The following is a 24205-nucleotide window of genomic DNA, read 5'->3' as shown; positions in this document are numbered from 1 at the left end:
GGCCAGATCGCCCGCAGCGTGCTGACGTCACAGGAGCGCGCCGGTGCCGGGAGGAGAAGCGGAAGGTAACGGCGGTGTTTGCCCGGGGGGGGCCACGGTTATGGCGGCCGTTGGGGGCGGGTCTGGTGGGGGTCGGGCTCCGGGGCGGGACACAGGGGGATCTCAGCCCCGCCGTCACCGCCTGCCGAAGCGGGTGTTCCTTTACCTCGGAGGGTTTGCGCGGTGCTTTCCTCGTTTAATATTTATTAGTATTTTAACTTTATCCTCGAGGTCGCTCCGAAAGCTTTCTGTTCCGCTGCGCCGCCCCGGCTTCGGCCTGCCGAACGGCGCGGCCCCGCCCGGGCGCGGGTTGGCCCTGGGGGAGCCCGGGCTTGTTAAGCACCTCCAGAAAGAGCAGTGGTACCTTGGGCTTCCCCTGCGGGCCTGTAAAAGGCAACAAATGTTGGGGGTTTTTTCCCCTTTGGAAAGAGGCACAGAGTCGTCTCCGCTTTGCTCTTTGGCCGTTTAGGTGTTGCGTTACCAAGAGTTTTGTTTCATTTTCTGGAATGTGCCCCGGTTGCGAGGCAGCCGGTGTTCCTGGCCCCGCGCGGGCACCAACGGCCTCGGCACGCGCCGGCGCGGGGGCTCGTTGCAGGTTGCAGAGAAACACGGTGCGAAAAGGGTCCCTTTGCATTGTGTTTGTATACACCTAAACGGATTTGCTCTCAGACCTGAACAGACGTTCCTGGCAACAAAGAAATGGCGCTCGCTTTGGTCTCTTGTGTTTGCAGGTGCACGTTTTGAATTCAGGGAGTTGTGGCATCTGTTGTCACTGAATTACAGGTTTATTGCTGTAACAGACTGTGGTTTGGTAGAAGATTAAACGTGAATACTGTGATTCTATGAATAAAGATAGTAAAAGAACTACCATAGATAAGGGCGTTTGGAGGTGGAGGAGGTGTCTCCAGGGGAATGATTGTTAATGTCTTAAAAGTGCTTCTTAGTGTTGTGCCCCCCTTTGAAGTGAATTGAAAAACGTGATGCTGAAGTGTTAGAAGCCAAAGAAGTTGTCTGTTGTGATTGTGGCAGTGCTGGGGTAATGCTGACATTTTTCCAAAATGTCCCGAACACAAGCAAGAGAACAGGGAAAACTTGAAACTTTTGGGGAAACAGGAAAAGATCAAGGACATAGTAACAGAAGGAAAGAGAACAGTCCCTTTGTTTACAGAAATTGGACATTGACACTAAAAGCGATATAAGCTCATTTTGGTCTATAGAGATATCCTTAAATTCAGGGAGAATATCAGGGGCTCCCATATCTCAAGATCAGATTAACTGTTCAAGATTTACATGCGTGACATTTTATTATTTGGAGTTTGTTGTTGTTGTGGTGGTATGAAATTAATTTGGCACTTTGTAAGGACACCTTTGTTTCAAACATAATAATTTGTTCAATATATTATAGTGCTGTGGAGTTAAACCTGTTTAAACAGATTGAGTCAGTATTTCAGTCAGCATAAGTGTATCAGTGCAGGTACTAAAACTTAACCTGTTGTAAAATATTAACCTCATGTTACTTCTGCAGTATATGCAGCAACAGATTTTTGTGTATTTTGTGATTATTATACGTTTAATATTCTTTGTGGATTTGGGCATAGTTCTTGCACTAAAAATATTACATGTTCTATCTATTAAGACTTCAGATTGACTCTAGCAAAAGTAACATAGGGAATTTGATTGCTGTTGGTTGTCTAAGCCAATTCCTTTATTTTCCAAACTTTAGGTAAGCTTTTCTTATATAAATAAAATGTAAAGGCAATAACACTGGCTAATACATAAAATGATAGATATATGTAAGTGGTAGAAACAGGAATTGTTGCTTTTGCCAGGTCTAAATTGCCTTGGTTTTCAGTGCTTGGCTAATATAACTATACATTATTTGAACTTCATTGTGCAATGGTTAAGATGCAATCTTGAACAGTGGGCTAAAGAGCATGGCTCTTTTACAGTCCCTCCTGAATAGTCCTGTGTGTTAAAAGAGGCAAGATAATATCTGGATTGTGTAAGGAAGTTGCAGTGTGCTTGTCTTAACTCGTTTTCCTACCTGTGAAATGGGGAAAATTCAGTGTATTGCATCAAAGATAGGTCAGAAGAATAAATTCTTTCATATGTCTGAAGCAGTCAGATGTTACCTTCATGGAGACCATATTACTGTCAAGAAGATTCATGCTTGCATTGGATTGCTTCTATGTTCAGAACTTTGGTAGTTCTAAAATATGTTATGTGCATTTGTTTGTGACTATTTGGGAAAAAAAAACGTTGCTTGGTTTGATTTCAGCATTCAGTGAATTCAGACCAGAATACAGCTTGTCAGTATTCTGTGTCTTCACAGTGTTGAATTGCTAAGCTCTTAATTTTAGAAGACGTTCTTCTCTTCTTCATGACTGTGGCTAGGTTTTCATTCCTTTTAAGTGTAGCTTTTCTAGAATGGGATGTGTTTTACCTGTAAGCATGCCCTATGAGTCTCACGAGCACATGGAGTCAGAACATTTTAGAAACCACTTATTTTTATTAACTGTAGCGTTTTTACATTTTTGAAGTATTAGTCTGATTTACCCTTTAAAGGCAAAAGTATGTAGTATAATAGTTCTTGGAGACTTATTAGTAAAAATAAAAGCTTTACTTCCTAACACAATCAATTCATTAACTTTAAAAGCAGTTGGTTACTGAGTTGTGTTAAAGCCTGTGTCATTTTGAGTGATGTCTTGATGGAGAAGTGACTGTATCTGGTATTTAAGGGAGAGCTACCAAGAAGTAGGAAAGGAGACTTAGAAGCTGAGAAGTTAATTGGAGACATATACTCAGTAAAATCAACAGTAACACATAACTGTTAGAAAAACAGCTTTAAACTTTCTTGTAATTGAAATGCAGGCTATTAAATTGAGGAGTTTATAGACTTTTTTAATTAAAGCATTTTATATGGAGTGAAATGACATAAATATGGTTTATTGTGACCTTTGTTGTAAATCATGACCTTTGCTATAAAAAGATGGGGAAAAAAGCTACTACAGGTTTTCTGCTGTAATTCTCAGACTAGTAATTACTTTTTTTTTTCTTTTTCCTTTTTTTTCCCCAATATACAGAATGTCAGTGGCTGCTTACTGTATATTTTGCTATAGACAAATAGGAACTTCTGGTCCAGCCACCAAAAAACACGTACCATGGAATTATGTCAGTAAGTACAGTTCTATATGTATCGATCTGAAGTGTTAATAAAAAGGAAAAGTCTCTGTTGGTATAACGCCATGCATAACTAAATGATACAAAAGATCTAAATCCTTGAATACTTTCTGATCAAAAGCTTTTATTTGCCTAAAGTGGATATCTGCTTCTGACCTTGTTTTGCATAGTGATACATAAAATGACACCAGCAGATTATCTGGAATTAGAACATGACATGAGCACCCCACCCAGATGCAGTCTCAGTAACTATCTTGAACTCTCTTTTGTACCTGATTTTTTTTTAACCTCTAGAGCCATGAGGCAATTATATCCGTAAACTGTGAATAAAGTTTCTTTCTATTGTTTCTTCCTCCTTATTTACTGATATTAGTTCTGCAGTCTTCCCCACTTAGTCTCTGCTTTCTTTGGTGTCTTCTGTATAGAATGACAATTCTTCCAATTCTGAAGTTTATTTTTGAGAATTAAAAGGTCAGATATTTCCATTTCTGCTCTACAGGAAGCATTGCATTTTTTTTGTCTTTTGAACCTTCTCTGCCAGCTATTTCTTCAACATGTAGCTGCCTCTTGCCTGCATGCCAAAATTCTTGTGGTCTTGCAAAGTCACAACCTGGTGGTGCTGGTTGTGGGGCAAATCTCCCAATTCATGCTGAGGAAAAGAAATTGCTCATGATAGATGAGATGTGTTCCATTTGGTTTGCTGCTACTGGTAATAATAAGAGTTTCTCTGTATTGAGATCCTTACATCCAGATAATCAGCTCAACTTTTCAAAGAATGTACGTACACCTGAATGTGTTCATAGACATTGAAGAAATATCCACGCCATATAAGAAAACATTAACTCCTTAAAACAATCTGGAGTTCCAAATGAATGCTAGTGATGCAGGCAGAGAAAGTTTGCCGTTGATTCCTGCAGCTGAGCAATGAATGTATCTGATGGGTCACAGTACTCAAAGTAGATAGCACTGGTGGGATACATGTTTTACCATCCTGCTTAGGAGAGCAGGAAATCTTAAATCAAGTAATATTTTCACTGTTTGTAAATTTAGGTAATGATTTCCTGAAAGCCGGAGAACAATAGAAAAAAAAATTAAAAGCTTACTTTTAGTGGCTGAAATTCTTACTGTCTGGTAATCAAATGCTAACTATGTTTTTATTAAGGTGATGCACACAACTTTGTTTGACATGAGTTTTTCATTTTTTCAAGGAAAAATTGCAAAGGTAACTGGATCGCTTATGCTAGGGTAAGTTGTAACTGACAAGCATATATGACACGTATGCAGTTAAAATTTTAATTCATGTATCTTTAAAAAAATGCGACAATTTTAGGGGACCTTTAGACATGGTGGAATGTAGTTTTGAAGCATGTTTTCTAATAGTACTTATTTTAAGTATTTTAGAGTTTTTTCTCTGCTTAATTAAAATAATCTGCAGACTATTATGTATTTGATAAAATCTGGATCATTTATACCAAAATGATTGTTCATGTATTTTTAAAAAAATAATATTAATATCTGGTTCTCTTTTATTTAAAGAGGTTTTGTATTCATTACATATGAAGTCCTGTCCTTAAAGAAGTTACTGCAAATTGATACTCAAGCTATAAATCAAGAAAAGCTTAAATCCTATGTGTATGTACATACAACTTCTCTAAATCCAAGTGAATATCAAGGTAAGATACATAATTGTTTGGATTCTAAAAACAGAATTTTTAGAGCATAGAATTATTCTGGAAGTCACCCTTATATAAGGAAAGATATTTTTCCTGAGTTTTTTTACAAAAATAGTATTCTTCACAATTTCACCAAATTTATTTCAAGCTGGTATATTTTTTTTTAAGATAGTTCTATACATACAGTTCTCTGTATATGAGATAATTCTATGTATGTGTGTCCATATACATATATGTGTGTGTGTGTATATTTCATATATATATGTATGTGTGTGAAAAATAATTTAATAGAACTGTGTTTCAGACATCTAGTAATCTGAAAATACTCTCATAGGTATCACATACCAAGCCAGAAAAGAAATCCATAAAGCAGTGAGGAAAATTCTAGAAACAGAAGCTAAAATTTTCCGGAGACCTTTTAATGGTAGGTGTTGAAAGCATGGCTTTATCTGGGGTTATTATTTTTGAATAGTAAAACATAGGCCTTTTAGAGGCTTCTTACAAGTTTAACGTGTTCTTTTGTATTTGAAATGGTGGTAATATTACTTTAATTTTCTGTAGTAGTATAGAATATTAGTATATTTTCTGTATATTAAAACCATTGCTTTTCTTAAAGTAAACGAAAGTGATTATTAGGAAGAGGTTTGGGTTTTGGGGTTTTTTTTGTCTTTTTTCAGAAGAGACTTGAAGCTTAAGATACCAGGTTAATATTTGATACCAGTTTTGTGTACAAAAGGTGTTTGGGGGATGAGATACTCTCAAAATTTCATTTTAGAAAAGTATATTATGCTTTCATCAGAATTGCCAATATTAACTGAAAGTAGCACAGTCTTTTTGTAACAGTGTGCCACTGCTTTTTAGAGTAATTTAAAATAAGAATTTCAATTCATATAAGAAACTGTGCTCCCGAGGCATACTATCTATTCTCATTTAACTATCTGTTAAATTATTCTAACAATATGTACATCCACTGTGGTGATATTAAGTTAATTGTTCAAGGTCAGAGCCTCAAGAGTTGCTAATCATTTCCAGCTCCTGCTGGAAGCTGGCAGTTCTGGTTGGTAAGTGCCAGCCAGGGTGTGTATGTGTAACATATATATGACATATCAACTTGGTGCCACTAAAATTAATCGAAATTATCCCATTAATTCAAGGATCAGCATTTTACTAATGCCATTCTGTCATTGTTTGTTGTACTAATTTAATATTAAAACATTACACTCTACTGTTAATGACTAATATTCAAATATTAAACAGATATTATTTTTTTTTTTAACTCAATGAATAGAAACATGACTGTTAAAATGCTTATCAATAGTAACCTGGATTTTATTTGTTTCCTGGTAAAAGAACAGTTCAGTACATTTGATGTAGAAGATCATGAATGTGCCTTATGGCTGCTCCTAAGGAGATGTCAGTCAGAAGACAAAGAGGTCCGACTGCAGGCTGTACAGGACCTGGCAAACAACACTCACTGGCATGGTAACGTATGCTGACGTAGTCTAATTCATCCCAGAAATGTGACAAAGTCTCAGTTAGCTGTTGCATGTCTGCTACCAACATGAAAACAAGCTAGTAGTTGCAAGTAGTGTAAATAAGCTCTGAGATTTGGTCTAAAATGTGGAGGTTTTATTTAAATTTCAAGTAATTCTTCTTTCCTAGTACCCTGATACAGTGTGTCTGCAGTGTGGGACTCTGTTTCTCCACCAGGGAGCTGCAGCCACTGCCCTTGTGTGGGAGAGCAGTTCATGCTCATTAGTTATCAGCTTTTCTGTTGGGACTGCTAACAAGGTCACTAGTTCTGGCAGTGATTTTTATAAGGCTTTGTAGGGGAGTGGGTTTAAACCCATGGTTGAGTCAAGAAAAATTGGTTAGGAGCTAGTAGGTAGTGATGACAAACTAGAGGTAGAGGGCTTGCATGTGCAAGCATTGTTTGTAAGCCATTTTCCATCCTAGTTATTATTATTATTCAGTAGTAATAAGTTCTCCCTGTTCACCTAGCAGTGAATGCCCTTGAAACCGAAAGTGTGGGATGGGGAGGTGTATTGTGTGTCCTTTTCCCCGCTCCATCACTAGTTCATATAAACTAGGTGGCACTCCAATCTTGTCTCTCGTTATTCTGGTAGTCCAGTCAGTTGAGAACCTTTCACTCTTCCAGTGCAATTCCACACCATGGGGTTTATTTTGTTTTAGATTTCCTCTGTAAAATTCTAATAAATTACCCCAAGCAGTTTACATCAAAAATCTGTGTTTGAAAATGTTTGAAAGCTAGGATGTACCAAAACTGAAGCTATGTGTACTAGTCTAGTATAACCGTCTCATGTTTGCAGGAGAGTACGTTCTGTTAGCAGGGGATCTCAGTGCACAATGTGGCCAGTACGCAGGAATCTAGTTGCTTTTCATTATCTTCTTTTTTGTGTAGTGCTCACTGCTGTAGTATTTTGATGTTTTGCAAACACTAATTATTCTTGCCAACTACCTTATGAGGGAAATAGGCTTTTTAAAAACTTTATTTCCAAAACCAAGTCGAAGAAAGATTAAGACTGAAAATATGTGCTAGATTTTCACAGCTAGGACCAAATTGTTCAGCATACCTGTTATCATAAACACTGTAATTTTCTTGTCCAAAGCACAACTTCAGTGACTTCAATTTGCAGCTGTAAGTGATCTGCATCAAAGAAAAAAGATGGTCAGTCTATGACTGTAAAAAGTATCTTTTTAGTTGGCTTGTCAGTTTTCTTCTAGAATTGTATAACAGTAACAAGGATAGAAACTAATTTTTATATAAAAAGTACTGATCTGCTTTAAGATTACATTTTCTTTTGCTTCAGTTTGCCACTTAATTTCAGTATGTAATTTTCAGTTTCTCCAGCTATAGTGTAGACAGGTTTTGGAAAGGAACAGTAGTTACCATTTAAATCTGGTTTCCCTTCAGAAGGGTAAATGAAAGCCTGTCTTGTATCTTCAGTAAGGGAAGACTACTTAAAACTGTACTGTGGTGCTATCCTGCCTTTTCTGAGGTCACCTGATTTTGAGACTTCAGTAATTTTATTGAAACATAGCTTTTGTATCACGTAAAATTAGGTGTCTGTGTCTTGGCAGCATTGGGATTTAAGGCTGTGGTTTTTAATACTGTATGCAGAAAAAAATATGCATATTCCTTTCAAATTTTAACTCAAGCCCAGAGGATTAAGCTTAAGTTTGTAGTCCTTGTAGTCTTTTCACAGTGGCAATACTGAACATTTGCTTTTATTTTGCTCAACTTATATCTGAGGACCTTTATCAAAGTGATCTATAATGAACAATTGCCCAAGTATATTTCAGTTTAGTATAGCACTGGTCTGACATATGCAGTGTTTGTCTTTTGGAATTTGTGATTACAAAATTGGAGGTTATTTAAGTAGGTTGCAGAGAGGTGGTTTTGTTTTACATTAACAAAGTAGATCAGAAACTACTTTTGAAACCAAATGAAATATTTAAGGTTAGTTTTAACCCTAACACTTAAACTCTTGTGCTGCAGGTTATCAGTACAGTACAGTTGCCCAAACCTGTGATCAAAGGACTGCTATAGGTTTGGCTCGATCCAAAGATATCGACCTTCGCTTTTTCCTGCCTCCACCATTGCCAAGAATAAAGAATGTAAGTAAATGAAAAGTAGGTATTAGATGTTTTCTTGCTTGCTTGTTTGTTTCTAGTGCTTTTGTTTTTGGTAACCATACTGCAGTGGAATTCTAAAGTAATTAATGAGAAGTAAAATTCAAAACTTTAATATAGTGATATACCTCTGTGGTATATCTGCATTAGTGAATGGTGTGATGGAAAGAAGTAAGGATGGAGGCTTGATCAATTATTCCTCTCTGACTGTATGTCCACATGATACATTTGCCAGCAGTGAAGGCTGAGCCAGTTATCAGTCTGCATGCACTGCTTGTCTGTACTCAACAGGCAACATGAAGTAGTCTTATATCAAGCCATCCTAGATTGCCTTGTTGATATGGACAGAATCCTTCGCACAGAGCGTGCTCTTGAAGGTCTTTGCATCCTCACTGCTAGTGCCATGCCCTGGACAGTGCTCTGGCACTCAGCTTTAACCTTGAGAGGGAAACCATTTTCAGTGCACCATGTGACTCCCAGTGCAGATGCAAAGCATATTTACTCCCTGGAAAAATTACTCCAATGTATTGAATCACTAATGCAGACATACTCACTGTCTTTCACCAAAAATTCTGCTGTTTTCTCCTTTTGACATCTTAATCTACTTATGTGTGAATGTATAAGTTATAACAAGTGTTTGGAGATGAGCTTTACTGTTATTACTATTAACTAAGTTTTATCCAACTTCAGGTATCACAATTGACTAGAACTCCAACAGAATATTCAGAAAGTATGATTTTAGCTGCTGAAATGCATTGCACCTTGATACAGTAACTGAGAATTAATCAGTTAAGCAAGTATGTAACGTCTGCAACAGATTTAAGTAATCTGTCTTAAATTCCCAAATGCCTTCAGAGATTGTGAGGTGCAGATGTGGCTCTTCCCCATCCTCTGTACTTAGAGTAAGATCTACCAGCTTTGTTTTCTTTATACCCAGGCCTGTTGTAGGCCCACCTCTTTCTCGCCACCTTTTGGGTACCAACAAATCCATATGGGATAGATTTGAGCTTGTTTTGTTTTCACGTTAATTAGTAAGTGTGTGTGTGTGTGTGTGTATATATAAGATGGTTTGAGCCAATGTCATCATATCAGCTTCTTCAATAAATAGAATTGGCACATAAAGCGTAATATAAGGCATCTTTTGTAATGCTAATAGAGTGAATGCTGGTAAAAGTCCCTTTTAGAGAATACCTGTACGTCTTAACCAACAAAACACTGGAAAGCAGCTTTGATTGGTAGCAGTATTCTCACTTTTTGGTTTCTTTTATTTGTAACATTACGTGACGGTAGATCTGTACCTGTCAGTCCTGAAGTACTAAAGTATACTAGTATATGTTTGTGTGTACACTTTGTTTTTACAGCAGTATGATTGTGGGGTGATAGAAGCTGAGAGTTCCCAAGCTGCTGATTAGGAAGTGGAAACAAATCATTGTGGCAGCAAGTGTTGCTTTGCACATCAGATATGTCTTCATCTCTGATTTTAGCAAGGATTAGAATAACTGCAAGTTCAATGATTGTGGGCAAATAAAATTACTTTGAATCTATTTTTCTATCACCTCCTCTGGATTATTAAATGAACACCTGTATTAATATTTTGAAGATAAATTATTAAAAGAAGTGTTGTCTGTGTTTTTCTAGTACTTTATACCTTCATTTTAATGAAGTAGCACCAAAATTACTGTGCAGCTAGGGGTGAACTTCTAAGGTTCCTGTGCCAAGAGGAACTCTTTTTCTTTTGCCCTTCTGGACCTATTAGAATAAGGCCACCAAAGTATGAAGTGTAAAGCCTGTGTTTCATCACTCAGTTTATGATTTTAGAGTTTTCAACCTCCAAAGTCTTTACAGGTGTAACTATTAAAGTTGAAGAGCACTCAAGTCCAGGGTTCATGTTTTATGGCCTTATTAATATGTCTAATTCAATTATTTCAGATCTTTCTTTTCTCTGTGTTTTGCTTCATGCTTTGAAAAGAACTAAAAGCAATTTGTGCTTATTTCTCACAGGATTATCTCATAGGAGATGAACTTCGCTCGTTATTAGTGTCTTTACCTCAGACTGATCTTGATCCATGTGTCCAGTACTTCACGTCTCTTGCTTTACGCGAAAGTAGTCAGATTCTCGCTGCACAACGAGTAAGTTCCCACCTGCAGAACAGAACAATTTGGGTTCTTTGTTCCATATATATTTCCATATTTTTGAGCATTATAAGAGGAAGAGAAATGCACAGACTTCGTGATCATACCACATAAGTAAAACTTCTGTATTGCCATACATGCAACGTAAGGAAAATCTCTTGTGGGTGTTGGTCTCTTCTCCCAAGTAACAAGCGATAGAAGAAGAGAAAACGGCCTCAAGTTGTGCCAGGGAAGGCTTAGATTGGATATTAGGAATAATTTTCTCACTGGAAGTATTCCCATAAAGTGGATATTTCAGCATTTTGTCCAGAACATTTCCTTCCCCTTGCAGTGCTCATGAAATTGTTTTTCACATTTCATCTTACTGTTGAGTTTTCTTGTACTGCTGAGGTGATTAAACCTCTGTTAAGTCTTGCTAGCAAACTGATAAGTTGTAAGCAAACCTTAACTAGTAAACTCTCTTACATCACAGGGAAATGCCTCCCTGTAACAGATCAATGTTGTGAAAACCAGAATTGGAATAGTGTAGTGGTCTGTTTGGACTTGGAACTTAGAAATTCTTCAGTTCTGTCTGTCCAGCGACTTCCTAAGTGGCTTTAGGAACATCATTTAAAATGCTGTTATTGGTTTTTAATTTTTTTAATTGGTTTTTAAATTTGTGATTATTAGTTTTTGTAAGATGCAATAATAAAAAATTACTGTAATATAACTGATACCTGTCAGGCTTTATTTAGAGATTTCATAGTGCAATAACTCTTTATTTTCTATGACACAATTATGTGTAATATTTTCACACTATGACTCCCTTATTGTTTCCAAAGCCAGAGCTCTTGCTATACTAAAGGAGCTTTGGTAAAACACCACACTTGGAGGTATTTTGATAATCGCACTGTTCTAGAAAACTGCTCTTTATTGAGGTTATGCTGGTCTTCCTACTGCATGATTGTGACAGACTGGTCTTTGGGGACTATGCTGAGTGTTGAAGAGCTTTTTTTTCCTCCTCATTTTTGCAACTATGGAAGTATAGATGCAGTCTGATTCTTGATTTTTTTTTTTTTTTCTTAAGCAAATAATGTTAAAAGAAGACATTCATTAACAAAACGAAAATCCTACATTTTCTCCCTTTATTGTATGTTTTGAAGTTAATAGACTGTGGAGGCTACTGACTGAAAATCTGTTCAATATTTTCAGTTTAAAATAGTTAGATTTTTTTTATGGATTGGTTTTGTGTAATTTGTACATTTTGAAAAATGCCGGCATGCTGTGCACTCTTTATAGCAGTTTTCATAGATCATTGCACACTTAGCGTTTTAGTTTAGAAATGCTTATTTTATGTAGCCATTTGAAATGTGTTTTAGCTTTTATTGATTCTCATTTCAGGGAGGCTTATGGTGTTTTGGAGGCAGTGGACTTCCATATTGTGAAACACTGAGTAAAATCCCTTCAGAGACAGTGGAACTCTTTTGCTTGCAAGCTTTAGTACAACATTCTAAGGTAATTTGTCCTTTAAACTGTAACTGAAAAGCTACTTTTATAAATATTCCTTTCTAATGCTTTCTCATATATTGGGAAGGAGTTGCCATTTCATTGTCTCCTATCCCTCACTCCTTCTCTAAGAATCTTCAGGCAGAGACTGGTGTGAATTGGAAAGCAGCATTACAAACTCATTTTTTCTCATGGGAAGTATATCTAAGTCCTGTTATTGTTTCTAATTAGCCTGTATGAGTTCCCCTCTAATATACCTGCATGTGTCTTTCAAGAAGTAAAAAGGGAAGCTCTGGCACAAAAAAGCAGGAGAGAAATGCTTGAAGTCCAGATGGCTTCAGCAAGTCTTTTCTGTGTAGGGCCACTTCCCACTGGCACTCAGAGTCATTGGACATAGATACAATGAAGAAACAGTGTTTCCATTCTGCAGCTTCTCAGTGAGCAAGACAATGATGGTGTGAAATTCTCAGTACAAAACCTGTGTGGCTTTGTGTGAGTTGGTGTACATCAGTTCAGAAAGCATACAAGTGGTCTCTTCGTATGATGCTTAATCTCACCCTAGTGCCAGGTTTCCAGAAAGCAGTGTAGCCTTGTGAATTCGCTCTAATCAGAGTGAAATGCAAATCTTGGCCTTTTGCAAAGGTCCCTCCTTCAACGGTCCCTGTGGAATATTGCACAGCACGCTGTTAATACAGTGCATCTTCCCAGGACCAGTATGTCCTTTGTAGACACAGATGAAGAATGTGGAGGATTTTGTGTAACAATGGTTATTCTTGATTCCAATTGCTGCGCTCTTCAGTGTTTATTTAATTGCTCAGAAACCTAGAACACTGAGAATACTAAATTGTTACTAGGATAAAGTACAGTTTGCTAGTGTTCTTTTCACATCTTCCATACATGTAGAAATCCTGACTTGATTTAGAATTTGTTGTATTCTAGATTTTCAGTTTAAACAAGTTGTGACTGTTCTTATTCTGAATGTGTGTCTGTTTTTGTTGAGCGCCATATGCAGTTCCATGACTACCACACATTTTTAAGCACTGTAGACAATATGTCCAAGTTACAAGCATTTGACTGCTCTTGATAGTTGAGACTGCAACTAATTAGTGCATAATTTATCTTCTTGGACTAGAATCTGTTGTTGTCTTTAAGATCAATAATGATAGCAGTACTATTTGGAAAGTAGAAATACCTTCATATTTCAAAGAGAAGGGACTATAATGATTGCGTTTTAGGTGGTGAACAGGAAGACAAGTAGCTCTGGTTGAAATAGTACTTTAACAAATGCAGACAATTGTCCTGTTCAAACTCTTGAACTTTAGTTGAAATTTGATCGTGGCAAGCAGAGAGCAATCTCGTCTCCCTCAGATGTGGAGGACAGTAGAGTCATGGTACTCAGAATCTTTCAGGTTGCAAAGCCATAGAAGTCATGCATTTGGCATATTAAAATGTTCCTCTTCAACTACAGCATAATAAATTCTAGATTAATAAGAATTCCAGTGTAATAGGGGTGTTGTGTCATATCAGCTCTTTAAAATTCCCTAATTTGTGAATTAACAGCATCTCAAAGAACCTTTGACAGAACATCTACTTATTGTCATTGTATTTACTGTATAATGCTAGGTTTCTTCTCACTGTGATAAAATTGAAGCTAAAGGAGGCCTTCAGCTACTGCAGAGGATATACCAGCAACGTAAAGATTCAGCAAAAATACAAAGGAACATAATTCGCATTATTGGAAATATGGCTTTGGATGAACGTCTTCATTCATCCATAGTACGTGCAGGTAAAAGGAAAGCAAGTACAAGCAGTCTGAGTGTCAGTTTTCTATTCTAAAATTTTTAGAGGATTCAGTGCTTTTGAAAAGTGTAGTGGACCGTGGCAGTGGTGTGATTTTTATATTTGGGGGCTTGGGAAAGTGGTGTTTATACAAAAAATATGGACAGGTTAGACAGTGTTGATGAAGAGCTGCTATATCCTGTCTAGCCAATTTATGTCAGTGCTACAGTGGTGTTTTAAGTCTGATGGGTGGTGAAAATTTGGACTTGGTTCATGTTCAGTTCACATTACTGGTAAAAATATTTTTTGAGTTTCCTACTCTTACAGATCATCTACCTTGTAGATTATTATTTTATTGACCATGTTTTAGTCTCATAAAGGCACGGAGCAGCTTGCAGTCCTTACCTTTGAAGTAAAGTGCAACATGCCTTCCTGCCCTCCCTTGTTTCATATCAAGCTAGTAACTTCTGCTAAGCCTTGCTCTGGTGCCTCTTTTTTTAATACACTCTAAATAACAGAATAAAATTATTCCTTCTAATTCTCTACCAAATATTTCCCAATGTTGTATTAGGAAAGAAATAAAAACAAAAATAGAAAGTATCAATATGGTCATGTATACATCCACACTGATGTCTGCCTCATTTTTTTTCTCCATGTTGCAAAAAGGAGTAGTAGTAAAGGCACAGGGAAAGACTGTGAGGGTGATTAAAAATGTGTAATGACTGTGGTAGAAGACAAATAACAAGACTAAGACACTTAGTTTGGAAAAAGCAACTGACAGAGAATATGATGGAGATTTATAAAATCTCTGCTGGCATAGAGAAGGCAAAGAGGGAACAGTCATCTGCTGTTTCTCATAATGCAAGACCAAAGAGTCTTGTACATAGATTATCAAGAGGCAGAATGAATAAATATGCATTCTTTTCATACAGTGTGTGACCAAACTAGAACTTGCCACTAAACATTGTTGCTGAAGACTTACAAAGCTGTTCACTCTCTAACAAGTGCACTGACCTGCTGATACACTTTCTTATTCTTCTGAGAAGTGGTTCTCTTTCAGAGTGTAAGCTGAACAGTAGCAAAATACATTGCCTGTTCACCACTCTGGATTTCTGAATTTTGGAGGTTCCATTTATCTAGCATTCGCTTTCCTGCAATAAAGAGAGTGGACCGAACATCTATTTTTACAAGTATACTTTGAAGGATGATGTTTCTGAATTCTTCTGTTTGGATGATGTTTTAATTAGTTAACCTGCCACTTTATTTTTTCACTGTAGGTTGGGTTTCTGTACTTGCTGAAGCAATGAAATCCCCACATGTCATTCAGTCTTCTCATGCATCCAGAGCTTTGGCTAATCTAGACAGAGACACAGTGCAAGAAAAGTACTCAGATGGTGTTTATATCTTGCATCCACAGTATCGTAGCAGGTAAAGCAGAAGGAGATATTTTACATGCTGTACTTTGAGTTACTTGTTATACTGTTCAGTTACAAAACTTTGGAAGAGTTGGCATCACAGTGCTGCTGTACTCATGTCACCTGTTCTTTGATGGGTTGAGAGGGCTGAATTTAGATTCTCAAATAGGAGAACAACAGAAGTGCTCGGAGCAGTCCGTAGTCATGAAAGGAGGATTATTGTACTGCATGGAAAAATCCAGACACAAGGCATGAGATGAATTACTGTTTTGCGTGTGATGCAACCATCTAACCTTTGCACTGGCTGCTTGGGATACAGTGCTGTGGAATTATTCCATTTGCAGCAGCACCTGTGGGCCTAAGATGCAGTAAATTCACAGCTTTTAATAGTGATTGTATGTCTGGGCCTGAAGCAGCCTCCAATATGGTGTGTCAGTAGCAACTGTTCTCTGGGTCGCTGGTGTTAGTCAGGTTACAGTGAAGATACAGTTTGATGATAAAGCTGGAACTACCACACTGCATTAACAGTAGCTACAGAGAATGGTGTTTCTCATTATACAAAAATACCATTTGGGTACTTTCCATACCTCTTTTTACATCTCTGCTGGGTGGATCCCTGTTTTTCTGTCTTCATCTGAATATCCTCTTTGAAATATCATGAAATGTTGTCTGTAAGATAAGAAATCACGTACAGTGATAAAAATAGCATTTTGGCATCCTTAGGCTAAAAGTACTGTGTAAATTTAATTTACTAAAAGAATTTGTACCATGCATCTCTTAAAAATTATTTTTCTATATCAGTCAGCCCATCAGAGCAGACATCCTTTTTGTTCATGGTCTTTTGGGAGCAGCATTTAAAACCTGGCGACAGCAAGACGTTGACCGACGTTTGGATAAAAAGGCTTCAGAAGGGGAAGAGGACTATACCCAGTGCTGGCCAAAGGTAAAAAGACAATAACATTTTCACATGCGGCTGCTGTTTTCTCACTAATGAGAGCTGTCCAGAAGATCCAGAATTATACTGTCTGGCAGTTGTCTTTTTTGAATCAAAATACTTGTAATCTGTTATACAAGTAGCACTTTACAGGTTCCTGGTGTACTTTGGTTAGCAAGCTGGGATTTTGACCAGGTTGCTCTTGCAAAGGGATATCCCTGCTAAATTTAATGCTCTCAGCATCGTTCTTCTGCTAGCGAAAGAGGAGGCAATGGCTGCTTTCCTCATACTTTTTTTTTTTGATGTTATTGCTGAGAAAAAAATACATAAAATTACATTTTAAATTAAATACCCTTTCTTACATAGGTGTCCAAGTACCTCATCTTTGCAGATTGCTATTTAAATGTTGTTGGCAAATAAGTAATTACTGTTTCAAGCAACTCACATGGTTATAACCAACAGAGGGTATCTCTGTAAAACTTAAACTCATGGGTCCTGTTGGTAATCTTAGTAATTCTTGTTTCACCCAGGAGAGGGAGCCAGGAATACACAAGTTAGTAATCCATTTCTATCCTTTGCCTACTTTGTGACTGAGGAATGCACTGGAGTTTGCCAACATGTTATAAAAGTTATAGTCTAGGTGTAAGATTTATTTGGGGATTAACTGAAGAGCAGAAATCTTGCTTGATATTGTACCCACAGTAATGTCTTTGCTCCATTACTGATAAACTGTTTGTACAAGTTTGTTAGGTACTTCATATGAGTTCATTTTGTTTTCATTTTTTGTTAACTTAGACGTGGCTGGCTTCAGACTGTCCTGCCCTTAGAATCATATCTGTGGAATATGACACCCATTGGAGTGACTGGAAAGCAAAATGTCCTGTTGAGGCTCACAGGTAACGAATTAGGTGTTTGCAGTTTGGAGAGGAGGGAGGAGGGAGACCACTGAAGCTGATCCTTGGGGTCACCTAGTGTGAAACAGTGAATTTAACTTTTCCTGTTGGATTTGAAAATCGAGTTTGGAAATAGGTACAGTCATGGTATACGTGAGCTTTTTAGGCTCATGGATGAGAATTTGTGGCAACTTTCTAAATTCTTACAGTCTGTTTGTGCGTAGCAGACACACTATATTACACTATTAGGTGAGGTAAATATATTATTAATGTTAAATCTTAAGCGGAATGTTTCTTAAACTTGAAACAACCCAATAATGCTTTATAAGCACAGAAAATAAATCACTGTGCTATGACTTTTTACTTGCAATAAAATGAAGCATATAATTTCATTCAGGAAGTGATAATCCCTGGAAAGAGATTCATATAAGTTTTTCATAGATAAAATACAGCAACTGTACCTGGTCTGGTCAGAGAGAGTATTGTCAGAGGAACTGAAGGAATTGTCAGAGGAATTGTCAGAGATCATGAACTCAGTAAATCAGAGGAAGATGGTACCTCCAAACATGTTCCTTCTAAAAAATAAAAATACTTTGGGCCCATAGAGATTATTTGGCTTGAATGGATTTTAGGTTTAGTAATGTAGTTCAGTGATCTTTGAACCAGACCCTAATCTGAGTCTGTGAAACACTCATGCAGATTCTTAAGCATGTAACTAGTCCTGTAGATTCAGCTTGTGTACTTCAATGGAGTCATGTGTGTGACTGCTCACAGGTTAAGAATCTGAAATATGTTTTGTGTAGGGGAGAAAAAAATTCAGCACATGTATAGTAGACTGGGAACTTGGTACTTCTTCATTCTCTTCTCCCTATGGATATACAAAGGATCAATGCAATTATTGCATTAAAGAAAGCATGTTAGCAGGGAAAACATAGGATGTGGCTCTTAATATGTCTATTTGAAATTAGGCAGAACAATGACAGTAAAAAAACCCCATGTAGATTGTTATCTCTACAGAAGAAATTTTTTCCTGTGTCTGTCTGGAGTAAGTATAATGGAAGAAAATTTGAAAAACAAACCAGAGTGTATTTATTTATTTATATTAAGTTAATGTCTTTTTCATTACAAAATGGAAAATTACATTGCCAGCTATTTATGGTCACTCAGGCATAGTATTTGATTATTTTTATAATTTGATATGGTTAGTAAAAAATGAAAGATATCTAATATGATTTTAACTATCAGGAACAAAGATGTACCAGTAGAATCACAACCTCATGATTGCTTTAGGTGTGTAGGCTCATTCACTGTTTCAAAAGAGAATTTTTATGTCCCTCAGCTACCCTAAGCCTATTGTTCAGCTGAAAAGACATATTTCAGTATCCTTTTCATATGTATTAGAAAAGCAGTTTCTAGTGAGAATGCGGAGAGCAATAGAGATGAAGTGTGTTAGACTTGGCACAGTGGTTGCCTCAATATCCTGCAGTTTCCATTATCCAGGGGTCTTGTGTGTTTGAGTCTTGTTATGCTGCAAAAAGTAACAATGTTGCACTGTCAAGCCTGGATTGGGAACTGACGTTGGGTTTGTTTTCACTAGTGAAGTGGAGATGATTATGCTTTTATACTATTTCAGCACAAAGCATTTGGAGGTTATTGTCTGGAAAGTATAACAGACATTATCTGTGGTTTTTTAATGTATTGGCTGATCATGCACTTAGTTATTAGTTTCCTGCACGTTGCTCCACATATTTGGCATTGTTTAGCAAAGTACATTTTTGTCACACATTAGGTATATTCTTGTTTCAGGGCATAAAGTTAATTATGCATTGATGATTCTTTCATAAAATGAAAACATGATTTTGTTGCAGTGTGTAAATGAAATTCTCTAAAATCCCATAAAGAGAACTAAAGCTAAAGGAAATGAGTTGTAAGTGAAATTAAAATAGAAATTTCTAGTAAGATCAAGAAGCTGAATTTAGCTCAATTCCTGTGAAGCCAACCTTACAAAAGTTTTTGGCATTTTTCAATGTAGCAGCAATAATTATTTATTTTTTTAAATGTACCTAAGTCACTTCCATAAATGTGCAGCACTGAAAATTCTTTCTGTTTTAACCTAACCTCTTCACCTATCATGCTTCATCACGCTTGTGTTTGTTTTTCCTTTGCAGGAAGTCTATTGCTTACAGGAGCAATGAGCTTCTTGACAAGCTCAGAGCTGCTGGGATTGGAGACAGACCTCTGGTGTGGGTATCACACAGCATGGGTGGTAAGCACATTGCCTGTTCAAGATAAAGTATTTGCTGTTATATTGCAGGACAAGCTGCTAACCGAATTAAATCTGAAATGCAATTATTCAAAATAGTTTATCTAAAAAATTTACAAAGGCCTAAAAATACACAATAGATTTCTTCTTTCTTAATGCATTATATTCAGTAGCACGTGTATTTTGAAAGGATTTTTATTGCCATTTGTTTTTACTGCTTTGATTTTAAAAACACAAAATCAATGAGTTGAAATTAATGTAAATGGGAATCCAGAGGCAAAATTTTCTCCATGATCATGCATATAGTAAATGTCAATAGCAACACTTAAACCAAAATTGGATTTGCATCACTCATTGACATTTTAATACCTCCTCAGGTCTGGTTTGGGTTTTTTTCAACTTAATCTTACATATTTGACAAACTAAGGACTAATCAACCGAGGCAAGAATATGGTAGTTGTTTTGTGGTTAATATAGCATGATCGTTATTTTCACAGTGCATTAATTCCATTTCTGTTACCAGGTCTTCTAGTCAAAAAGATGCTGGTGGATGCTTCCAAGAACCCAGAGATGGATAAAATTGTAAACAACACCAGAGGAATCATATTTTATAGCGTACCTCACCATGGTTCCCAGTTGGCTGAATATTCTATAAATGCCAGATATCTTATCTTTCCATCTGTGGAGGTTAAAGAACTCAGCAAGGGTATGCTCACTTTGCTACCATTTAGCAGCAGGGATCTATGCTAATCTGTTCACAATGTTTTTTTTTCATCCTGCTGTCAGAAAAGGCTGGATAAAAACAACAAACCCCCTTTTTATGTTTTGGGTTGTGTATTGAATTACTGTAAGTAATTCTGAATAACTGTTTTGTTTGATTGCAGAGGTGAGGGGGGAAAAGGAGTCAGACCAAGTTCATAGAAGAGTAGTTTGGGTCATTTAGCAATGTAGTAACTCAAGAAGTGCTGGACTTCAGACTCTTCTAGACAAATTCCATGCTATGCAGAAAAAGTAATTGTTGTATATGATAGCTGGGAAAAGGGATTACAAACAAAATGCTATTCCTTTTACCGGAGTGTTATTTTTTCCAAAACATCTCTTTAGGAATGCAGTCTTGCCAGAAAAGTGCTATAGTCTTACGTTCAAGATAACACTGCAAAAGTTCTGTTGCTCTTTCTCAGATTCTCCTGCCCTTAAAGAGCTGAATGATGATTTCCTGTCTTTTGCCAAGGATAAGAAATTTTCAGTGCTGAGTTTTGCAGAAACCTTACCAACACATATAGGCAGCATGATAAAACTACATGTTGTACCCCTGGAATCGGCAAGTAAGTCCAATATCTATTTAACTTCTTTAATTTTGCATATGTTCATGTAAGCATCGATAATACGGAAGGATTATAAATGCTGTGGTACGAAGACGTAGAAAAGTATATCTGGTATGTTGTGGGGTGGTTTTGTTTAAACTTTTGGCTCATTCTCCTTGGTGAGGTCAGAGGCAGCTACATTTGTATCTTAGAATAGCAGTTGTCTGGTTTGCTTTTTTTAAATGCAAGTAACACTTTTTTATTGACAAAAGCAGGGTAGAGCCGGATCTAATGTTACATTGTTGTAGTCCTAGCCTTTATCATTATGAGTAAGTGTTGTTGATCCTTGTATAGGTAGGCCGAATGGTGTTGCAGAAGCTGCCACAAATTCCAGCTATTTACTCCTTTAAAAAAAAAAGAAAATTAGCAAACTGCTAATGGAAAGAAAAAGTCACAAAGCCATTTTTCAGTGTTAAAAGTCCTTTATCTTCCATATCTTAGGTACTCAAGCAATAGAGTTTGATTCCTGGAGAGTCGTCCATCTTTTTGCCTTTTGTAGAAGGAAACACCAGGCAGTTCTTTTTCTTGCTTTTTTGTTTGCAAAAATGTTGCTGATGCAATTTTTTTGGTGAGGACTGAAAAACCGGACATTCTTTTTTGAGTTGTTGTTGTTGTTGTTGTTTTTTTAATTTAACAAAATAAAATACAAAAGAGGGCTAGATAACAGAGTGCACAAATAAGCACTGTGCACCAACAGTTTTGTAGTGTACGTCTCCTCTTCTAGAGGTGACACACAGTGCAGCGCATGAACTCTCTTGAAACCCTTAGAGGGTACATGGTGGTTCAATGGCAAGCCACTTGTTTTGTTGAAAACCCAGACTAAAAAGCATTATACTTGCTGTTTCTTACATGTATGTTTGGGCACATGAAATCAAAATTTCATCCTGCTCTATGGTAATTTTACATGGTTAAAGAGTTCCAAGCAAAATGGAGGATTTCTCAGGAGGTTGAGTGAATGGAATGTGACACTGGAATGTGACAGTCACAGCACCCTATCTGGGAAGTGCACTAGTAGTGATAGCTGTCAGGAAAGAATAAATGCGGTAGCGTGCTCCAAAATCAGTAGCTGAAAATGGAATACTTGTGTTCTACAACTAGGCAATGTAAATTTTTCATTTTCCCAGAAATGTGTGTAGTGATTTGTGGCATATTTCAGAGTCATTCTAGTCACATTTTTAATCTCCACATCAAAGCATTTTATAAGGAATATGGGCAATTAGTGGTGATCAGAATCTGGATATGCTGGATTTAACCCTATCCCTAAACATGTCAATACTTAAACTTTAGTCAGGACGTTGCTGTCAGTCAGGTGCTGGTAAATTAAGTTTTGATTCTTCAGAATTGTCTGTATGGAGAAATATACATTTGTGTATTCCCGATAAAAACAGTAGAATTCTGACCTAATGGTTTACTGGTATGGGGTTTGTAGCAATGCATAGCTCTATCTGACTGTAACAGTGTGTACTGGTGCTTTTAGCACATTAAAAAATAATGAAGACGTAACAGTTAAACTGAAGACAGGAGAAGTTGCTTTTGAGAGAGAAATTGCTAATGCAAGATGTGCTTTTCAGCCTTGGTGATCTTAAGAACTTTAGTAGCTTTTTTCTTCTTTTTTTCTTTTTCCTCTCCCAGAGTTAGGAATTGGAGACCTTATTCCAGTGGATGTTAATCATCTAAATATTTGTAAGCCAAAGAAGAAGGATGCTTTCCTGTACCAACGTACATTGAAGTTCATTCAGGATGTTTTAGCCCAAGAACTTGGAGACTGAGTTTTTGCCATCATTGGCTGCCTATTTCCTCCATTTGGTGTAACACAGTAAACTCTTCTCCTAACATTTGTTAGGAGATCTGCAGAACTACAAAGATGCTGTGTCAATAGTGTCTGCTGCTAAAATAATTTTCGGTACATCTCCAACTTAGACACCTCTCTAACTTATTTTTTTTTAATATATATTAGAATTAAGTCCTATAAACCTGGCAAAGCAAAAATGAGCGTTGGCTTAGTGACCATGATCTGTCAACAAAATGTGTGTAAATTTTCCAGCGATTTGGCTGGGAGAGGATGGGGATTCAGTGGAAGAGAAGTTTCACTTAATCTACAGATATCCCTCTGGAGCAACACAGCTGGATTATGGAGAATGTCCAGGATATCTTTGTTTAGGGAAAAAGAAAAAAGCTTGCTCTGGAGTTAGGTGGCCTCATTAAGGTAAATACACATCTGGGACTACTGGGGATCAGAAACAATTAACTGAGGTGGTTATTTGTTGTGTCAAAAGGGAGAAGGAACATGTAGCTGCCTCAAAGCTTTGGCTTACTGCCCATGTTAAGTGTTCTCACTGGAGCCTGAGGAAATTTGTCCAGGTGAATGAAGGTGGCATTTTGTTCTAGTGGACCAGTTACAGGGGTTTGCGATTTGCCTTTTTAATAGAGCACCCAGATTTACCAGCAAATACGGCATCTGTGTTCTGCATGAGAAAGAGGTTGGTAGGTTGTCTTCCACAGATGTGTTACTCATTTAGAAACTGTAGCTGATCTACAGCTGGTATGAAGAAGAGCACTGAAAATGCTCAGGTGGAGTAAGACAAATGTAGGCCCTGACAGGAATGCTGATGCTTAGAGTTTGGAGCTCAGGCAAAGAAAAAGTAAAGCAGGAAAGAAATCAGGTGATCATAAGGTCCCACTGGAAATGCAGAAGATCCCAGATGTTTTGGTTTATTGAGGCCCAGGTGTATTTATTGGTGTACATACAGAGAAAAACAGCAGTGTTGTCTTATTTTTTATGTTTATTAACAGTACTGATGAGAAATAAGTATTTTGGGAAAAAAATGGCAGCACTCAGTCACTTTTTAAAAAGTCTTAGTATAGTTTGCAATGTAGTTACAAGCAGCCTAGTCTAATTGTGGTCTCTCTCCTTCCTTCCTTTCTTTCTGCCCCCAACCATCTCTGAAAACAGTCATGGGCTATGATTAGGCTATACAGCCCTAGCTGACCAGTTGTTAAATAAAGCCTGTATTGATGACAGGCTTAAGATGTCTTTTAGCATTGCCTATGTGAGATGGATCTAATATTTCTGGCCTTGAAATTGTGGCTATGAGAGCTGCCAAGGAGGCGGCATGTGCCTTGCAGCTCTGCATGGGGCTGGTGCAGGCACCAGTGGCCATTGCAGTCCTGCCATGTCCTGAGGCCACCTCAGCTGTCCCTCCTGAGAGCAGTCCAGCCCAGGAGGACACAACTGAAAATGTATTTCTGGAGTTTGAGCCTTGACCTGCTGGAGCTGCAAAGTAAAATTCACAAGAGTAGTACGGAGAGTGTACAGCACTACATTAGCAAAAAGAGCAATTTTCCCCCTAACCGAGAGTAGTTTAACTTCTAAAGAGGTTTATGCTTTTTACA

General features: G+C 37.3%; 1 protein-coding gene across 5 annotated transcripts; it reads left to right on the top strand.

The window, feature by feature from the left end:
• Positions 1–8: 8 nt before the first annotated feature.
• On the top strand, positions 9–24171 carry SERAC1 (serine active site containing 1). 5 transcript variants are annotated; one of them, XM_082049806.1, is made up of 17 exons: positions 9–65; positions 3123–3214; positions 4428–4464; positions 4756–4892; positions 5227–5316; positions 6243–6374; positions 8413–8531; positions 10548–10676; positions 12060–12173; positions 13788–13950; positions 15221–15371; positions 16160–16301; positions 17088–17188; positions 19354–19451; positions 19972–20154; positions 20630–20773; positions 22445–24171. In XM_082049806.1, exons 2-17 carry the CDS (start codon positions 3124–3126, stop codon positions 22579–22581), a joined length of 1968 nt encoding a protein of 655 aa, XP_081905932.1. In that variant the 5' UTR covers positions 9–65; position 3123; the 3' UTR covers positions 22582–24171. The 5 variants fall into 5 exon arrangements, with proteins under 5 accessions (XP_081905932.1, XP_081905934.1, XP_081905933.1 ...); XM_082049808.1 differs by lacking the exon at positions 9–65 and adding an exon at positions 173–650; XM_082049807.1 differs by lacking the exon at positions 9–65 and adding an exon at positions 1451–1762.
• Positions 24172–24205: the final 34 nt, after the last annotated feature.

Source organism: Streptopelia decaocto, assembly GCF_964273445.1.
Source record: "Streptopelia decaocto genome assembly, chromosome: 3".
In the NCBI taxonomy this organism is placed as follows: Eukaryota; Metazoa; Chordata; class Aves; order Columbiformes; family Columbidae; genus Streptopelia; species Streptopelia decaocto.
This window is presented reverse-complemented; position numbering and strand designations above follow the sequence as displayed.